Raw genomic sequence first — 18,983 nt, 5'->3', positions numbered from 1 at the left:
GGCCCAAACAGTCTTACCAGGTGAGGCAACACTTCACCTGTAAGTCTGTTGGGGTCATATACTGTGTCTGGTGCTCCCAGTGTAGCCTCCTGTATATTGGTGAGATCCGACATAGATTAGGAGACTGCTCCACCGAGCACCTACAATGTCCGCCAGAAAAAGCATGTCAGTCCATGGCCTCCTCTACTGTCACCATGAAGCCACACTTAGGTTGGAGGAACAACACCTTGTATTCTTTCTGGGTAGCTTCCAACCTGATGGCATGAACAGTGACTTCTTGAACGTGCAGTAATGCCTCCCCCCTTCACCAATCCCATCCACTTTTCCCTTTTTCACCTTATCTCCTTACCTGCCGATCACCTCCCTCTGGTGCTCCTCCCAATTAGCTTCCTTCCATAGCCTTCTGTCTTCTCCTATCAGATACCTCCTTCTCCAGCCCTGTATCTCTTTTACCAATCAACTTAATAGGTCTTTACTTTACCCCTCCCCACCTGCCTCAGTTTCACCTATCACCTTGTGTTTCCTCGTCCCCTTTGCCACTTTTTAATTCTACTCCTCATCTCTTTTCCTCCAGTGCTGAAGGGTATCGGCCTGAAACGTCGACTGTACTTTTTTCCATCAAAGCTGCCTTGCCTGCTGAGTTCCTCCAGCATTTTGTGTGTGTTGCACATACATTGCACACTCTGCAGTTGCTGGAGGGCCGGAGTGCGTAGGGTGGCAGGTGGTGTACCTGTCAAGTGAGCTGGTTTATCCCCAGCAGGATAAAGCTTCCAGGGTATAGTTGGGGTTGACAGAGAGTATTCTAACACTACTGCTTTGGGAAACCCTGCAGATGATAAAAGCATTAATCTGCAGCAGGTGAGTTATCTTAAAATATTTAGTCTGAATGATGACCATACCATGGTACATGTGATGAATTAGCTGATGGTTGAGAGTCTCCCAGGACTTGTATGCAGGCAAGTACTGCTTCATTTTCTGTGAAGCTGCAAGTAAAGTTGAACATGGCACAATTATTAATGTGAGTCCCCATATCTAACCTTTATAATTAAACCAAGGTTACTGGTGAAGCAACTAAGGATGATTGGGCTTGGGTTACTACCTCTGTGGAACTCCTGCATTTGGTTTCCAGAGGCTGAGATGAATTCCTTCAAACCCTGGTCAGTGATTTCAGAATGGAGGATGGTGCATATACTCCTGTCTACATTAATGGTGCAGAGCTTGAAAGGGTTACGAATTGTGCATCACAAGTAACTTGTCCTGATTCAATTATGTAGACCAGCGGTCCCAAACCACCGGGCCGCGGACCGGTACTGGGCCGCAAGGCTTGCGCTACCAGACCACGAGGAAACGATATGATTTAGTGATGAGTCAGCTGCACCTTTCCTCATCCCCTGTCACGCCCATTGTTGAGCTTGAACGCACGTGAGCTCATTACGCATGCGTCATCCGTGTCAGAGCGGGAAGGAGATCAACTCCTCGAGCTTGCAAATGACGGTGGGCTGAAAAGTATGTTTGACGTAACATCTCTGCCGGCATTCTGGATCAAAGTCAAAGCTAAATATCCTGAGGTAGACACAGAGGCACTGAAAACATTGCTTCCATTTCCAACATATCTCTACTATGAATGCAACGAAAACTAAATTGCGGAATAGACTGGACATAAGGAACCCATTCGAGTATCGCTGTCTCCCATCACCCCTCGATAGGACCGTCTTGTTGTAGGAAAACAAGTATTCAGCCCAGGGCTCCCACTGATTCAGCGATATTAGTGCGTTGCAATGATTTTATATATTCATACGAGGAAAATATGTGCTGTGTGTTTAATATCCATACGTTATTTGAAATGTTATGATGCTATTGACTTATAAGTGACTTATATAACCATATAACAATTACAGCAGGGATACAGGACATCTGTGCCCTTCTAGTCCATGCCGAACGCTACTCTTACCTCGTCCCACCGACCTGCACTCAGCCCATAATCCTCCATTCCTTTCCTGTCCATATAGCTGTCCAGTTTAACTTTAAATGATAATATCGAACCTGCCTCTACCACTTCTACTGGGTGTTCGTTCAACACTTACTTCCAGCTCCCCTGTCCTCCCCTGATAATTGACTTATCACTATATTCATGCGAGGAAAATATGCGCTGTGTGTTTAATATTAAGTTCGTTAGATAAACCCTTTTAGAAAGGAAATTGAGTGTATTAGCCACTTATCACCGATATTCTGGTCGTGATTAACACCCCCCCCCCCGAACAGAATCGCCAAAAACGATTTGCAGTAAAAAGAAATCGGCACGTGCACGCATGCACACTGGTGCCCGCGCAGGGCTTCATAGTCATTGTAGTCTTTCTCGGGGTAAACACAATATATTTGACTGCTACTCTTGTCCGTTAGCAACGATTCCTCCCCCACCCTCCCGGTCGGCTGGTCCGCAAGAATATTGTCAATATGAAACCGGTCCGCAGTGCAAAAAAAATTGGGGACCCCTGACGTAAACATCATGTTCGTGAAAGGTCACCAATACCTCTACTTATTTGGTATTTCCTGTCAACCCTTATCAAATTTTATCTATATACTATGGAAGGCATCCTGTTTGGATGCATCATGGCATGGTTTGGCATCTGTTCTGCCCACACCTCAGAGAGCTGTGGACATACCTCAGCACATCACAGTAACTAGCCTCCCTCAGTAAACTGTCTATTCCTACCACTGCCTCTGTAAGGCTACCAGCAAAACCAAAGATCCCATTCTCTCCACTCCCCATTTTCATCAGGCAAAAGATACAAAAGCCTGAAAGTACGTATTACCAAGCTCAACGGCAACTTCAGCCCCGTTTTAAGGCTACTGAATAGTTCCTTAGGACTCTAGTCCTCACAATCTACCTCATTATGATCTTGCATCTTATTGTTTACCTGCACTGCAGGTTCTCTGTAGCTCTTAGACTTTATTTTGTACCTGTTATTATTTTACCTTGTACTACCTGTGTGAAGAGTGACCTGTATAAACAGTATGCAAGACAAACTTTTCATTGTACCTTGGTACGTGACAATAAACCAATCCTAATCCTTGACTATCTTCCTTTGTGAGGGATGATTTCAACCATGAGTGATTTCTCCTTTTTACCCATTTATTTCACTTCTACCAAGTCTCCTTGATGCTGCTGTCCGTCATCAGAAGTTACCGTCGTCTGGACTTTGAAATTAAGTTCTTTGGTCTGATGTTGCTATGGCAAATTCCAAACTGAACATCACCCTGCAGGTCCTTGGCAAATGCTGCTTTCATAGCATCATCAAACACACTTGGATGAGTTAGTGTTGACCCAGTGGTACTTTGCTGGATTGGATTTCTCCTGTGTTTAGTAGACAGGGCATACCTTGCCAATTACCCACATGCCCGAGTACTACTGACACAGATTGGGTAAAGATCCTGCTCATCCAGGAGGTCAAATCTTCAGTGTGACAATACTATAGCTGCAATACTGGAGCAATACCAACTCTGATGGGTGGGTCATGTTGTCCAAATGCCCAACTCTTGTCTCCCCAAACAGATCCTTTAACCCCAGTTGAAGGAACGTCAGCAAGCCCCTGCTGGGCAAAAGAAACACTTTAAAGATAACATCAGAAACACGCTGAAGAAATTCAACTTTACATCTAAGAACTGGCAAGACATTGTATTCAAATGATATACCTATTCAAGAGGGAGCTGTGCTTCATGAGAAGGACCTCTGCTGTGCCGCAGGGAACAGCCAAAAGCTGTGAAAGGAAGAGACTGAATAACCAAAAGACCCAACCACGAACAACAGCTATCACTTACTCTTGCCCACACTGCACCAGTATATGTGTAAGTCCGATCGGTCTCTCCGGCGTCCTAAGGACCCATCAAGAGACAACCTCTTAGAACAACATACTCAACCGGAGTGATTGCATTATATTGCAGCTGTGGATTACAAAGTCCCCAACTCTCAGCTATTTCCTGATACAGTATCATATGGAATTAATCAAACTGGCTCGAGACTGACCTCTGATGATGGAGATTTGGGGAGAAATCTGCTTTTTATAGTACTTATTGTAAGCTGACATTGAGGCAGATTTGTATGTTCTATTAATCTTGTCCTTGAGACTTTGATGGTGCTGGTCAAGCCAATTTTCCAAACTTCGGTTTACTTCTGAAATACTCAAACATGCTTTTACTTATTTTGTTTTTACTTATTACACATTAGGTTTAAAGGGAGCAGGAAATACTTGAGCATTCCTGACCCCACCTCTGGTCACAACCCTTCTCAAGTTCTTGTTCCCTGGCGTTTCAGACCCCATCACTTCGCCCACAGACCAGATTCCCACTCCTGTCGTACTCTTGACCCTTGCCTCTGATCATACAATTGGCTCACAGTCTGGACCTCCAGCTAGCACAAACAGATGCAAGATTATCAATGTTCTGTATAGATGGCTTAGTTGACAATATTAAGAGCATCACTGAGGTACAAAATAAACTTCACCAGTGCTAGCCACATAAAGAACTCCCATATGACTTGAAAAGAATTGTAATGTATTAATTTTATTTCTGATTTTAATATAATTGAGTAGCTAAACACAAACTATTGAATACTTTCTTGAAATTGAAGTTCTTCTCAAAATGGTTCTGAGTATTTAACTCAGAAACCAGACTTAAATATACACTGTTATTTTTTTTGTGCAATATTCCTGTTACAAACTGAAAACTGTAACTGGTATTTTGCAATATTCAAGTCAAAGACAAAGTCAAACTAAATTTATTATCAAACTGCCTATATGTCACATTTTCTACATCAAGATTCATTTTCTTGCAGGCATTTATGAGAAAATAAAGAAATACAATAGAATTTATTTAAAAAAAAACTATACATAAGTGAAGACTGATAAACAACCAATGTGCAAAAGACTAATTGTGCAAAAAAAAAATAGAGTATAAATTAGAGTAAAAAATAGAGCTCTGGAAATTGATTCTGTAGGTTGTGGAATCAGTGCAGAGTTGAGGTTCAAAAGCTTGATGGTTCCAGGGTAGTCGTTCCTGAACCTGTTGGTGTGGGACCTAAGGCTCTTGTGTTTCCTTCCTGATGGTAGTAGCAAGAAGAGAGCGTGGCTTGGATGGTGGAAGTAGTAGTGATGATGGATGCTGTTTTCATGTGGTAATGTTTCTTGTAAATTAAAATTAATGTCATAGTGTCATTGGGTTTTTTGAAAGCTAGACGAGCTTTAAGATTCCTCTTAAATCCTTTGAGAGCATCTCAAAGAAAGCCTTTATTTTCATAAAAGTTTGTATAGATTTGTCGTGTCACCCAACACCTTGCCAAATTTCTATAAATGCTTGTGGAGAGTATTCTAACTGGCTTTATCATGGCCTGGTTTGGAAACACAAATGCCCATGAATGGAAAAGGCTACAGAATTGGATGAAAACATCCCATTCCTTCCCCATTGTGTACATTTACTTGGAGCAAGAAATCAACATCCATTACATACTTTCTTCTCACATTTACCATCAGACAAGAGGTGCAGAAGCTTTAGGTCCTACACCACCTGGTGTAAAACAACTATTACCTGATAGCCATTGGGCTCCTGAACTGGCATAGATAACTTCATTTACCACTACTCTGAACTGATTCTACAACGTCCGGACTCACTGTCAGGACTCCATACAGCTAATGTTCTTAGTATTTCTTTTTATTTGCACAATTTGTCTTTTGCACATTGGTTGTTTGTCAACCTTGATTTTTTTGTAAAATTCTTATTTTTTTCCCCTATAAATGCTTGCAAGAACATACGCATACTTTGATAATAAATTTACTTTGAAGTTTTCACATTCTTCCAGTTGCTTGATGGCAGTCTGAGCTGCAGTGTAATCCTGTGCCAGCAACTGGCATTTGCAATTGGGGAATTATATTTATACACAAAAAATATCTTGGATATTGTAAGATAACATGAAGGTAGCAACAGTTCATGCAAACATGGCTGAGGAATGTCAATTATCTCAACCAAATGCCTGTAGAGTTTCTGTAGATTTGGAACTGCAAGTAGCCTAATTTTTGAAACATTTTACCACAGGTATTCATTGCAATATTTGTACTTTGTTTCTCCATACAAAGTTTTCTCTCTTTAATTTAAGCTGCAGGATCGTACACAGTTTAGTGAGAATGATCTGGCTGTTCTGAAAAAATATTGGGATGTGGGTATGACCAGCCTGGGGTCAATATGCAGAGAAAAGATAGAAGCAGTCGCAATGGAGTCAAATGTGGACTGTGAGATTGTCAAGGTAAGAAAGTCACTTTGGTGGTTTTGTAATTATTCTTGTCATCAATAGGTTTGTCTTTCTATCTTGGGTAAGGTTAAGTGACATTGATAAAATCAATCTGAGCTTGCACAAGGCCAAATGCAATATACATTTGAGTGCTTCTTAAAATAGACTGATACATGGCAAAATGCACGGTCATCTGCTTCTTTAATCACATCCTGACCTCAGTGTGTAATCTGTACCAAAAATAGTTATGTACTGTTGACTGTGCTTCTGAGCTTCCAAAATCAGTGTGTGGCGACATCTTAATCACAACCAAGTCATACCTGGATATCTTGAAAATCTAACATATGTAGAGTGGGTGGGTGTGTCAGTGGAGTTGGCAGAGGGGTCCAATATAAATGTTTGATCTGAAAAGTTCTTTGCATGCATAAGACCGTAAGAGATAGGAGCAGAATTAGACCATTTGACATTATGGCTGATTTATTGTTTCTCTCAACTCCATTCTTCTGCCTTTTCCCCGTAACCTTTGATACCCTTACTAATCAAGAAACTATCAACCTCCACTTTAAATATACCCAATGACTTGGCCTCCTCAGCCATCTATGGTAATGAATTCCACTAATTCACCATTGTCTGGCTAAAGAAATACCTCCTCGTCTCTCCCTTGAAGGGAGGTCCTTGTATTTTGAGGCTGTGCCCTCTGGTCCTAGACTCTCCCACTATAGGAAACATCCTGTTCACATCCACTTTATCTAGGCCTTTCAATATTCGATTGGTTTCAATGAGATCTCACCTCATTCTTCTAAATTCCAGTGAATACAGGAAGTGAGCCAACAAACACTACTCACATGTTAACCCTTCCATTCTTGGAATTATTCTGGTGAACTCCTTGACCTTCTCCAATGCCAGCACATCTTTTCTTAGATAAGGGGACCACAATTGGTCACAATACTCCAAAAGTAGTCTGACTAATGCCTTGTAAAACCTCAGCATGCAGTTTACTGGGTATTTGTGTTGCCAATATTTTTGAATGGAGTGTATGTGATTTTGTTCCAATCAAGTCCAAAATGTGCTGTGATTGCACTGACCTCAAATTATTTGTCTGAATATCAAATAAGAAAGATGAGAATCAAAAGAGGATGTTTTGATGCAGGAGTGCAATATGATGAGGGGTTTCAGCATTATTTTCACCTTTCATGTCACTCCCTAGTGTAACATTTTATTATTTCAATTGGAATGTGATTTTCATTGTCCAGAACTGCCTCATTATTTCCAACAGGGAAGTGCTTGCAGCCCACTCACCTCCATTACAAGGTGGCAGAGTCATAGAATAGCAGAGCAAGAGGCCCTTTGGCCCATAATAACCATGCTGACCAAGTATTTATCTCATTTACCCACACTTGCTGCATATCTTACTATGGCTTGGTGATTCAAGTGCTCATGAAGTTCAAGGTTATTGTCATTCAACCATGCACACATATACCACCAAACAAGACAATATTCCTTCAGACAAAGCTGCACATCACAGTACAAATAACTCACATACATAATACACAGTGATATTACCACAAATAAATTAACAAATAATAAGGTGCATATAGGATACAGTTTTTAAAAAGTAAATAGTATAATGCTACTCTTGAAGGAGAAGGTGAGATTGACCGTAATGTGCACTCTCAGAAACTTGGTGCTCCTAACTCTCTCCACTGAGGAGCCATATATGTGAAGTGAAGAGTGGTCAGCCTGCACCTTCCTAAAATCCACACTCGTCCCTTTGGTCTTGTCCACGTTGAGACTCAAATTGCTGTGTTCGCAGCATTCTGTCAGCTGCTCCAATTCCTCTCTGGATATCATTGTCATCGTTGATTAGGTCAACCACAATCGTGTCATCAGCAAACTCGGTGGTTTAGTTTGAACTAGATGTAGCAATGCAGTCATGGGGTAGCAGAGTGAACAGCAGCAGGCTGAGTATGCAATCAGAGAAGCACCGATATTTACCACGGTGGAGCTAGAGATGTTTCTGCCAACAAGGGCTGACTGTGGCCTTTCCCATATTTTTATTAATTTATATATATAAGAATACAGAATACAGGAAAAAAATATATATGTCAATAATTAAACTAAATTGCATATAAAGACTCCTTACCCTATATTTGTACAGGTCAATTAGTTCATAACATTGAAAAACAATAGTTTTATTATATAAAAAAAATCTAACCCACTACCGACCAAAGCTGATAAGTAGAAAAAAAAAGAAAAAAGATTGTTAGTCATCGGCTGTGCCTTAACAGCAAGTCAAAAGTTTTGAAAATAATTCAGAAAAGGTCCCCACAATTTTTAAGAGTCTTTATTAGGTTCAAAGAGTGAACATTGAATCTTCTCTAAATTTAAACATGACATCACTTCACGTAACCATTGGGCGTGAATAGGAGGGGCCACATCTTTCCCTTTAAGCAAAAGTGTCCTTCTGGCCATAAGAGACATAAAAGCCAAAATGTGCAAATCAGATGGCTCCAAAATAATATCCTTTTCTCCAACAATACCAAATAAAGCAGTCAAAGGAAAAGTATTGAAAAGGTTTGAAATACGTCTTTCCAATATTTTCCAAGACTAGGACATGTCCAAAACATGAATGAGTGAAGTTTCTCCATTATTACATTTATCACAATACGGAGATATGTCTAAATAAGAACGAAACAATTTATCCTTAGTCATATGGGCCCTATGGACCACTTTAAATTGAAGGAGAGAGTGACGGGCACGTAACGATGAAGGGCCTTTTTGTTAAGAAGTCCAGGATACAGTTCCAGAGAGAGCTGTTGAGACTCAGTGAGGACAGTTTACCCACCTGCTTCTGAGGGATGATCGTATTGAACTCTGAGCTGAAGTCACTAAACAGCATCCTCATGTATGAGGCACCAATTTCCAGATGGGACAGAACAGAATGGAGTGCAGAGGCTATAACATCATCAGTGGACTGATTTGAGCAATGAGGATCCAGTGTAGCAGACATTGTAGCAATGCGCATACTTCCAAATGCATCAGAATACCAGCCTCCATTGCCTTCTCAGGCAGTACATTCCAGATTACAATCATTATCTAGGTGAAAAAAGATTCTCCAGAGCCTCTTGAACCCTCTTACTCTTCACCTTAAATTTGTGGCCTCAGGCTCTAACCATCTCTGTTTGGATGGATAGTGAGAAACTTGTACTCATGTCTGTAGCCTTCATCTTTTGTATGCCTCTATCAGGTCCGCCTCACCCTCCTCTGCTCCAAACTCAGTCAATCCAGAGTCTTATAACTGAAATAACTCCTGCACCCTCTCCAATGCATTAACATTCTTCCTATAGTGTTGAATTATAAGAGCATGGAAGTTATGGTACAACTTGTAAAGTTTTGGTTAGGCTACTCTGTACCTGGGCCTTGATCTCCTGCGTAAGACCCAGATGACTACCTAATATGTAGGTCTAGCAATCATCTTGCAAACCTGAAACATTGAGGTACTTTAGCTCTGTACTTTGCCTTCAAACTTTCCTTATCCTGCAATTCATTCACACCAATGTCGGACTGCTTCCCTTTACCACCCTCAACAAAGGTCAAGGTAAATTTGTTATCAAAGTACATATATGTCACCATATACATCCCTGAGATTCATTTTCTTGCAGGCATTCACAGTAAATACAAGAAATAAAACAATCAATAAAAGACTGCACCCAACAGGATGGACAAACAACCTATGTGCAAAAGGCAACGGGCTGTGCAAATACATAAAGAAAAAAAATAATAAATAAGCAATAAATATTGAGAGCACCAGATGAAGAGTCCTTGAAAGTGAGTCCATACTTTTTGGGAACAGTTCAGTGATGGGACAAATAAAAATATTCCCTCTGGTTCAAGTGCCTGATGGTTGAGGGGTAATAACTGTTGCTGAACCTGATAGTGTGGGCCCTGAAGCTCCTGTACCACCTTCCTGATGCTAGCAGTGAGAAGAGAGCATGGCCTGGATGGTGTGGTTCTTGATGATGGATGCTGCTTTCCTATAGATGTGCTCAGTAGTGAGGAAGGCTTTACCCATGATGAACTGGCTGTAACCACTACTTTTTAGGATTTTCTGTTCGACGGGAATGTAGCTAGTAGTTGTTGTAGTAGTATTTAGCCGAATGGTACCAAAATGAACCAAATCCAACTAGAAACAGTCAGCTGAGGTCAGAATTGCATTTCTTGGAATGGCAGAATAATACTGGAGTACAATTTAATGCTCTGAATCTCCTTATTGCTAACTGCCGACGGGACATTAAGCATCTCGACTTCACCGCACCTTGTTCCCAATCCAACCTCATTCCTTCTGAACGCTCTGCTCTCCACTCCATCCGCACTAATTCTAACCTTACTATAAAACCCGCCGATAAGGGGGTGCTGTTGTAGTCTGGCGCACTGACCTCTACCTTACCGAGGCACAGCGACAGCTCGTGGATACCTCCTCTTATTTACCCCTCGATCGTGACCCCACTAAGGAGCACCAGGCCATTGTCTCCCACACCATCACTGACTTTATCCGCTCGGGGGATCTCCCATCCACTGCTACCAACCTTATAGTTCCCCACACTTTGCACTTCCCGTTTCTACCTCCTACCCAAGATCCACAAACCTCCCTGTCCTGGCAGACCTATTGTCTCAGCTTGCTCCTGCCCCACCGAACTCGTTTCTGCATACCTTGACACGGTTTTATCAACCCTTGTTCAATCCCTTCCCACTTTTGTTCGTGATACTTCTCACGCTCTGAATTTTTTCAATGATTTTCAGTTCCCTGGCCCCCACCGCTTTATTTTCACCATGGATGTCTAGTCCCTATATACTTCCATCCCCCACCAGGAAGGTCTCAAAGCTCTCCGCTTCTTTTTGGATTCCGGACCTAACCAGTTCCCCTCTACCACCACTCTCCTCCATCTAGCGGAATTAGTCCTTACTCTTAATAATTTCTCCTTTGGCTCCTCCCACTTCCTCCAAACTGAACACCTATGCTCTGTCCGCCAGAGAAAGCAGAATCTCCCAGTGGCCACACATTTAAATTCCACGTCCCATTCCATTCTGATATGTCTATCCACGGTCTCCTCTACTGTCAAGATGAAGCCACACTCAGGTTGGAGGAGCAACACCTTGTATTCCATCTGGGTAGCCTCCAACCTAATGGCATGAACGTTGACTTCTCTAACTTCTGTTAATGCCCCACCTCCCCTTTTTACCCCATCCCTTATTTATTTATTATTATTATTTTTCTTTTCCCTTTTTTTCTCTTTTTTTCTCCCTCTGTCCCTCTCACCATAACTCCTTGCCCATCCTCTGGGCTTCCCCCCCACTTTCTTTCTCCCTACGCCTCCTGTCCCATGATACTCCCCCTTCTCCAGCCTTGTATCCCTTTTGCCAAGCAACTTTCCAGTTCTTAGCTCCATCCCTCCCTCTCCTGTCTTCTCCTATCATTTCAGATCTCCCCCTCCCCCTCCCACTTTCAAATCTCTTACAGTCTCTTCTTTCAGTTAGTCCTGATGAAGGATCTCGGCCCGAAACGCCGACTGTACCTCTTCCTAGAGATGTTGCCTGGCCTGCTGCGTTCACCCGCATTTTTTATGTGTGTTGCTTGAATTTCCAGCATCTGCAGATTTCCTCTTGTTTGCAGACAATTTAATGATTTTTTTGGGGGGAAAGCTTTCTCATTGTCAATATAATTTCTCACTATTCTTTACTGCTATCTGCACTACTGTTCTAACAGTTTTACTTGGGCCTAGAAGTGACAGCATCACTGTTTCAGTTGTTGACACTACCACCCTCCACTGTAAAATCACATGGCACAATAATTAAAGATGGTACCAGTACATGGTGACTTATTGCAACCTCCTCCCTGCAGACCAACCCAAACCAATTAAGACTAATCAGGTGTTCCACCACTTGATGTTTGATAATATGCTGCTGAATTTTGAGTTGGGCAACAGCAATAAGTGTAGTTGGGCTTATAGTTCAGATGGTTGAATGGAGGAGTGCAGGTTGGAAATCAAAACCAGGTACTGTCTGCTTTTTTGGGGGATTGGTTTTGAAGGAGTTATCAAGGAGTTTCCAGTACCTTTTGGGATTTAAGGGAGTTGTGTCTGGGTGTTAGGGATCAGTTGGAGACATATTCCGGTGGTGCCAATAAAAAGGCGACTCGTGCCAGCAGGTTTGATGGAAATCTTCAAGTGTTCCTGTTTTAGACTGGTACAGCTGAAATCCACAGCTATAGCCATGGACAATATGGTAGCATCTTTTTAAGGTGTTTAAAAAAATCTATCGCACTAAAAGTCGATGAACCTCAGACGGCAGTCTCCGCCTTGCAGGTTTGGTTCCCCTATAAGACAGTGGAAGAGACGATTCTGTGCTGGTTTAAAAGTTCGTTTAAGGAGAAAAGAGTTCCAACTTCCACTACCGTGTATTCTGCTGGGAAATGTATAGTCTCTGGAAAATAAAATCCAAGACCTCAGAGCAAGATTGCTGTACCAGAGGGACATCAGACTGTTGTGTTTTCTGTTTCACTGAAACTTGGTTATGCCCCGTCATTCTGAACACAGTGATTCAGCTCACTGGCTTTACGATTCACCGCCAAGATAGGACTGCTGAGTCCTTCAAGGCAGAGAAGATGGAGCTGCATCACCATTTGGTATGGGGCAGCAATGCACAGGATTGAAATACACTGCAGAAAGTTGTAATCTCAGTCAGCTCCATCAAGGGGAACAGCCTCCCCAGCATCCAGGATAATAACTTCAAGGAGTGAAGCCTCAAAGAGGTGACATCCATCGTTAAGGGCCCCCTTCAACCAGGACATGCCCTCTTCTCATTGCTACCATCAGAGAGGAGGTGCAGGAGCCTGAAGACACACATTCAATGATTCAGGAGGAACAGCTTCTTCCCCTCTGCCATCAGATTTCTGAATGGCCATTGAACATTACTTCACTACTTTTTTTCTCTCTTTTTGCACTACTTACATATATTTAAAATGTTAAATTAAATGTGTGTGTGTGTATACTTTACAGTTTTTATTATTATGTATTGCAGTGTATTGCTGCTGCAAAACCAACAAATTTCACAGTATAGGCGAGTGATAGTAAACCTGATTCTGACAATGATATCTCTGGTCATGGCTGAATTGAAAAGAGGAGTGGTAGATGGTAGATTAGAGGATATTGACAAGAAGGCCGGATGAAAATTCAGGTGCTGCAAGAGTTGCTCCCTAATGCACTCAGTCATGATTGCTCTTTGTACAAAATAATTCCAATTCTCTTATGAAGTTAGATATTTTGTGTTACATGTGTAATACTATCAACATGTGCACCCCTGACAAATTGCAAGGATGATCCTGCTCTGGATACACCAGGTCAAACTTCCAGAGTGTTGTTCTGGAAAAAATGAACTAGATTTGCAAATTATGGGTGCATGTTTTGGAGGTGGGGAAATGGTGAGAGTAATTGCAGGGTTCTGTGAGAAGGAGCATTGCTCTGTTAATTTCTCAGCAATTGTTTTTTTACTACCAACTTGAGGAGACCACCTCTCCACTAAACCAGGAATGCATTCTGCATTTCACCTGTCTTTGAATAAAAGATTTTATGTTCTAATCAGTCTAATCTGCAGTACACATAGTCATTCTGCTAGATCACAGGTGATCACCCCAGTAATGTTTCATGTGTCCTTGATTCATATCTGTTGATACCTTGAATCCTTTCAAACAATATTAATCTTGAATGTTTAATTGTCATCAACATCTACAGGCCCATATTACTGAATCCCAATTTCCTGCTAACCTTTTTCGTGAAAACATGCTGCTTGATTTTACCCTTAAATGGCCTTGATCCAATTAAGACCCCTTGTTCAAAATGAATCAACCATTTCTCAGCATCTACATTTTTTTACACCAAACTCTAGAGATACATTGAATCACTTTGTGTCTCTGGAACAGTTTTAAGCATTGAGAAGATGCTCTGATTTGTCTTTCTCGTACTCAGAGCTGATAATTTTATCATTTAGTACATTACATTCCAAATGCTACAATATTTCCCACTTGATTCCATCAACATTGACTGAGCTTTTAGGTAAACGTTAAGTTGACTACTACTATATTGAAAGAAACTGAAGCTGAATATGGTGCCCAAAGTAAGAAGGTTCCTATCAAAGTTTCTCTGCCAATAAATACCTTTCTAATTCTTCTTCTTCTTCACTTCATATATTTTTTCTGTATAAATTGTGTTCTGACTCCCAAACACAAATAAAGGCCAGTCTCACCTGTTAAGTTTCTTGATTTTTATGAAACACAGCCTCCAATTCTGTCTTTCTCCTCCTCTCACTTCCAACTAGACTGTTATTCAGGAAATAGTTGCAGGTAAATTTCTAAAACAATTAAGCAGAGCCAAGATGATTACATGAGGGAGTAATGCTGAATGACATATTTAGTGAAGTTCTATTTGGATGTAACAACCAGCATGGATAAGGGAGAGCTCATAGATACAATAAATTTGGATATTCAGAAGTTATTTGATATAAGTGCCACAACAAAATGTAATGGCACAGAATGAGAACCTAATATGGTAGCATCGATTAGAGAAATGTCAAACCAACTGAACCAAAAGGGAATTGTTCTCTAAGGACGATTATCCTGTGGAATTCTCTATAAGTGGACAGCTGATGGCTCTATCTTTGAATACATTCAAAGCAGAAAGAGATGTTTGGACAAAAGGGAATCATGGATGTATTGAGATTGGGAGGGAAAATTGAGTCAGGTTGACCATGATCTTACTTAAATGTGATACAAACTCAACGAGTAATGTATCCTATTCCTCCTCATATGTCCTTATGCTCTCATTCTTGTATTTTTAGATGTTGGCTCAGGCTTAGAATTTCAAACACAAAGTGATTTTATTTAATTTAAATATGATGCAAATATTTAAGATACCCTGTAGAAAATTATCAGCTCCAGGGCACTTAAGGATAGGAAAGTATTCAAACATAAAGAGAAAAAAGAAATTGATAATTCAACTCTCTGAGTGCTGAACTCTCAGACTTTCCAGACATGTATCAACGAGGTCTCCCCTCATTCTTCTGAACTCCAAGTATAGGACCAGAGCCATCAAACACTCACTTGTACATTAACCCGTTCATTGCAGTGTTATCCTTGTAAACATCCTCTGGACCCTTTTCAGTACCAGCACATCCTTCCTTGCATATGTGGCCCAAAACTGTGGTCTGATAAATGTCTAATATAGCCTAAACATTACATCCTTGCTCAAAATGAATGCTAGCATTACATTTGCGTTCTTTACTACTGACTCAACCTGCAAGTTAACCTTCAAGGAATCCAACTACTAGAACTCCCAAGTCCTCTTGCAACTCCAATTTCTGAATTCAGTCCCCATTTAGGAAATAGTCTGCACCTTTACTCCTACCAAAGTGCATGACAGTACACTTCCCTAGGTTGTATTCCATCTGGCATTTCTTTATCTATTCTCGCAATCTGCCTAAGTCCTTCTGCAGACTTCCTGCTTCCTCAACAATATCTGCTCCTCTGCCTAACTTTGTATCATGCACAAACTTGGTCACAAAGCCATCAATTCATGGTAGTCAACAGGAATTCTGCAGATGCTGGAAATTCAAGCAACACACATAAAAGTTGCTGGTGAACGTAGTAGGCCAGGCAGCATGTCTAGGAAGAGGTGCAGTCGACGTTTCAGGCCGAGACCCTTCGTCAGGACTAACTGAAGGAAGAGTGACTCTTGCCATTAACCTTGTACTTCGCACTCAAGTTTGACACTTTATCACTTCACACTTTTCTGGATTGAACTCCACCTGTCACTTCTCAGCTCAGCTGTGCATCCTATCGATGACCCATTGTAGCCTAAGACTATCTTCTACACTATCAAACACACCACAAACCTCCATATTAACTGCAGTCCTACTTGCCCATCCTTCCACTTCCTCAACTGAGTCGTTTATAAAAAGCACAAAAAAAAGGGGTGCCAGACAGACACCTTGAGGAACACCCCACTAGTCATGGACCTCCAGGCAGAATACACTCTATCTGCTACCTCTCTCTGCCTTTGTGAACAAGCCATTTTTGAATCCATGCAAATCCTGTTTCCTTGATCCCATGCCTCCTGACTTTATGAATGAGCCTACCATGGTGAACCTTGTCAAACACTTTACTGAAGTCTATGAACACCAAATCCACACTCTATCAATTTGATTTGTCACTTCCTTGAAAAAGTCATTCAGACTCCTGAAGCATGCCCTGCCCCTCGTACGGCCTTGCTGACTACCCCTAATTAGACTATGCTTATCCAAATGCTTGTAAATCTTGTCTCTAAGCATCCTCTCAAACAGTTTTCCCCACTGCTGATGTAAGACTTGCTGGTCTAGTATTATCCCTATTTTGAAATACATCATTTGCTTTAACAACCAACACAACTGAAGGATATGCTAGGCGCAATGTTGGTACACAATCTGGCGCCAACATAGTATGCTCAACAGAACAACAGAGAATGCAACTAAGCAGAACACAACAAGCAAAAAAAAAATCAGCAAAACAATCCCCTTTCCTCCCTCCCACCCATCTACATGTGTGGACCATCCTCCAATTCCAAGACAGGTCTCAATGTCTCCAGCTCCAGACTCTAGGCTGTGGCCATCGGGCTTCGACATACTATATGTAGAAAGCCTCGGGGTTTTCTTTAATCTTACTCAGCAAGACTTTCTCAGCTCCTGTTCTAGCTCCCTTTTACTCTCAAGATCTTTGCTTTCTAAACCTGAAATATGCTTCCTTCTCCCCCTTGACTAAATGTTCCAAATCTCTTGTCAACCATCGTTCTTCCTCCCTACCAACCTTACCCTGTCTAAATAAGATAAACCTATCAAAACCTCTGTGCAAGTGCTCTGTAGACAATCTCCACATTTCTGTTGTACATTCTGTGAGAACATCTGTTCCTAGTTTATGCTCCCACGTTCCTGCCTTATAGCATCGTAATTATCCCTCCACTAATACAATATTTTGCATACAGTCTTGTCCAAGGCTATGTTAAAGGTCAAGGAGTTGTCACTGTCTCTAAAATGCTAGCCTACCGAGAGACCTGTTACCTGACCAGATTTGTTTCCTGCTTGTAGATCCAGCATGGTCTCGTCTCTAGTCAGCCTGTCAAAATATTGTTCCTGGACACACAGAACAAATTTTGCTCTACTGAAAACTCTTGCACTTAAGGAGGTGCCAATCAATAGTAGGGAAGTTGAAGTTATCCCTGACAACAGCCCTGTTTTTAAATAAAGTCACTACATTAGCTATTCACCAGTCCTCTGTGACCCTCTCTGTGGCTAGAGGATAAAGAAGTACAAGTAATTTATCTCTCGATAACCTGGCATAGATCCCATCAGGCCCTGGGATCTTAGCCACTTTAATGCTCTTTAAGGGACTCCACCACTCTCTTTGATATTAATTACTGCAAAATATTTGCATATTCCTTCCTGATGCCACTATCACCCATTTCCTTCTGCTTGGAGAACAGTGATGAAAAGTACTCATTTAGTATCTTAACCAGTTTCTTATGCTCCAGCTATAAAAATCCTTCCTTTGTCTTTGAGTAATCTTACCTTCTTCAGAGCTATCCCCTTGTTTTCAGTGTGCAGCCAGAGAATTGGAAATGAATACCAATGAATTGATCTACTTGACCCAAAACAGGAGTGTGTGGACCATGGCAGTCAAAGCTCAAACTGGGCATGGCACCTGATGATGATGATGATGATGATGTGCTCACCAAGGATATTTCATGGCCCCTCTTGGTCTCAGCAAGGCTATGCTCTCTTCTCGCTGCTGCCATCAGGAAGGAGATACAGGAGCCTCAGATCCCATGCCATGAAGTTCTGGAGGAGTTATTACCTCTCAACTATTAGATGTTTGAACCAGAGGAGATAATTTCACTCACCCCAACACTGAACTTATTCCACAATCTGTGGACTCAGTCTTAAGGATCCTACAACTTGTGCTTTTAGTATTTATTGCTTATTTACAGTACTTCTTTTTTGTTTTCTTTGTATCTGCACAGTTTGTTGTCTTTTGCCCATTGGCTGTTTGTCCATCTTTGTGTGTGGTTTTTAATTGATTCTATTGTGTTTCTTTGCATTTATTGTGAACGCCTGCAAGAAAATGAATCTCAGTAGTACTGTTCTGTGTAAAAGTCTTAGGCACATGTAAAAAAAATTCTGTCAAGTGAAGATGCTTTCAAAAATACTGAAATTAAAAGTTTCTAAATATCAAAAAATTACTACAAAATGCAATAATCAGTAAAAACAAAATCAAATCAATATTTGGTATGACCACCCTTTGGCTTTAAAACTGTATCAGTTCTCTCAGGGATGCTGTTATGCAGTTTTATAAGAAAATCAGTTGGTAGGTTGTTCCACGATTCTTGGAGAACTTGCCACAGTTTTTCTGCAGACTTCACTGTATTGCTTGCTCTGTGCAGGCCATACCATCTGCTGCAGAACTCCTTGTTCTTCTTTTCGCAGAAGGTAGTTAGTTCTTTATGACCTTGGCCATGTGTTTGGGGTCATTGTCCTGCTGTAGAATGAAGTTGGGACTGATCAGATGCCTCCCTGATATTATTGTGTGATAGAAGAGAATCTACTTGTACCTCTTAGCACTGAGGATTCC

At 41.3% G+C, this 18,983-nt stretch overlaps 1 protein-coding gene across 6 annotated transcripts in view; it reads left to right on the top strand.

Annotated features, from left to right (window-relative positions):
- The window catches only part of hdx (highly divergent homeobox), a 153,332-nt gene that overhangs the window by 109,864 nt on the left and 24,485 nt on the right, over nucleotides 1–18,983 (top strand). For 5 of the 6 annotated variants that reach the window (XM_072271231.1, XM_072271229.1, XM_072271233.1 and 2 more), the window contains one exon: nucleotides 6,146–6,292. The exons of the other annotated variant lie outside the window; for it this stretch is intronic. In XM_072271231.1, the coding sequence (XP_072127332.1) occupies nucleotides 6,146–6,292 (147 nt within the window). The remainder of the gene's footprint in view (nucleotides 1–6,145; nucleotides 6,293–18,983) is intronic. 6 annotated transcript variants of the gene reach the window in all.

This window comes from Mobula birostris, chromosome 10 (assembly GCF_030028105.1).
Source record: "Mobula birostris isolate sMobBir1 chromosome 10, sMobBir1.hap1, whole genome shotgun sequence".
NCBI classification, from domain to species: domain Eukaryota; kingdom Metazoa; phylum Chordata; class Chondrichthyes; order Myliobatiformes; family Myliobatidae; genus Mobula; species Mobula birostris.
The sequence above is the reverse complement of the archived record's forward strand: the minus strand, read 5'-3'. Positions and strand labels throughout refer to the sequence as shown.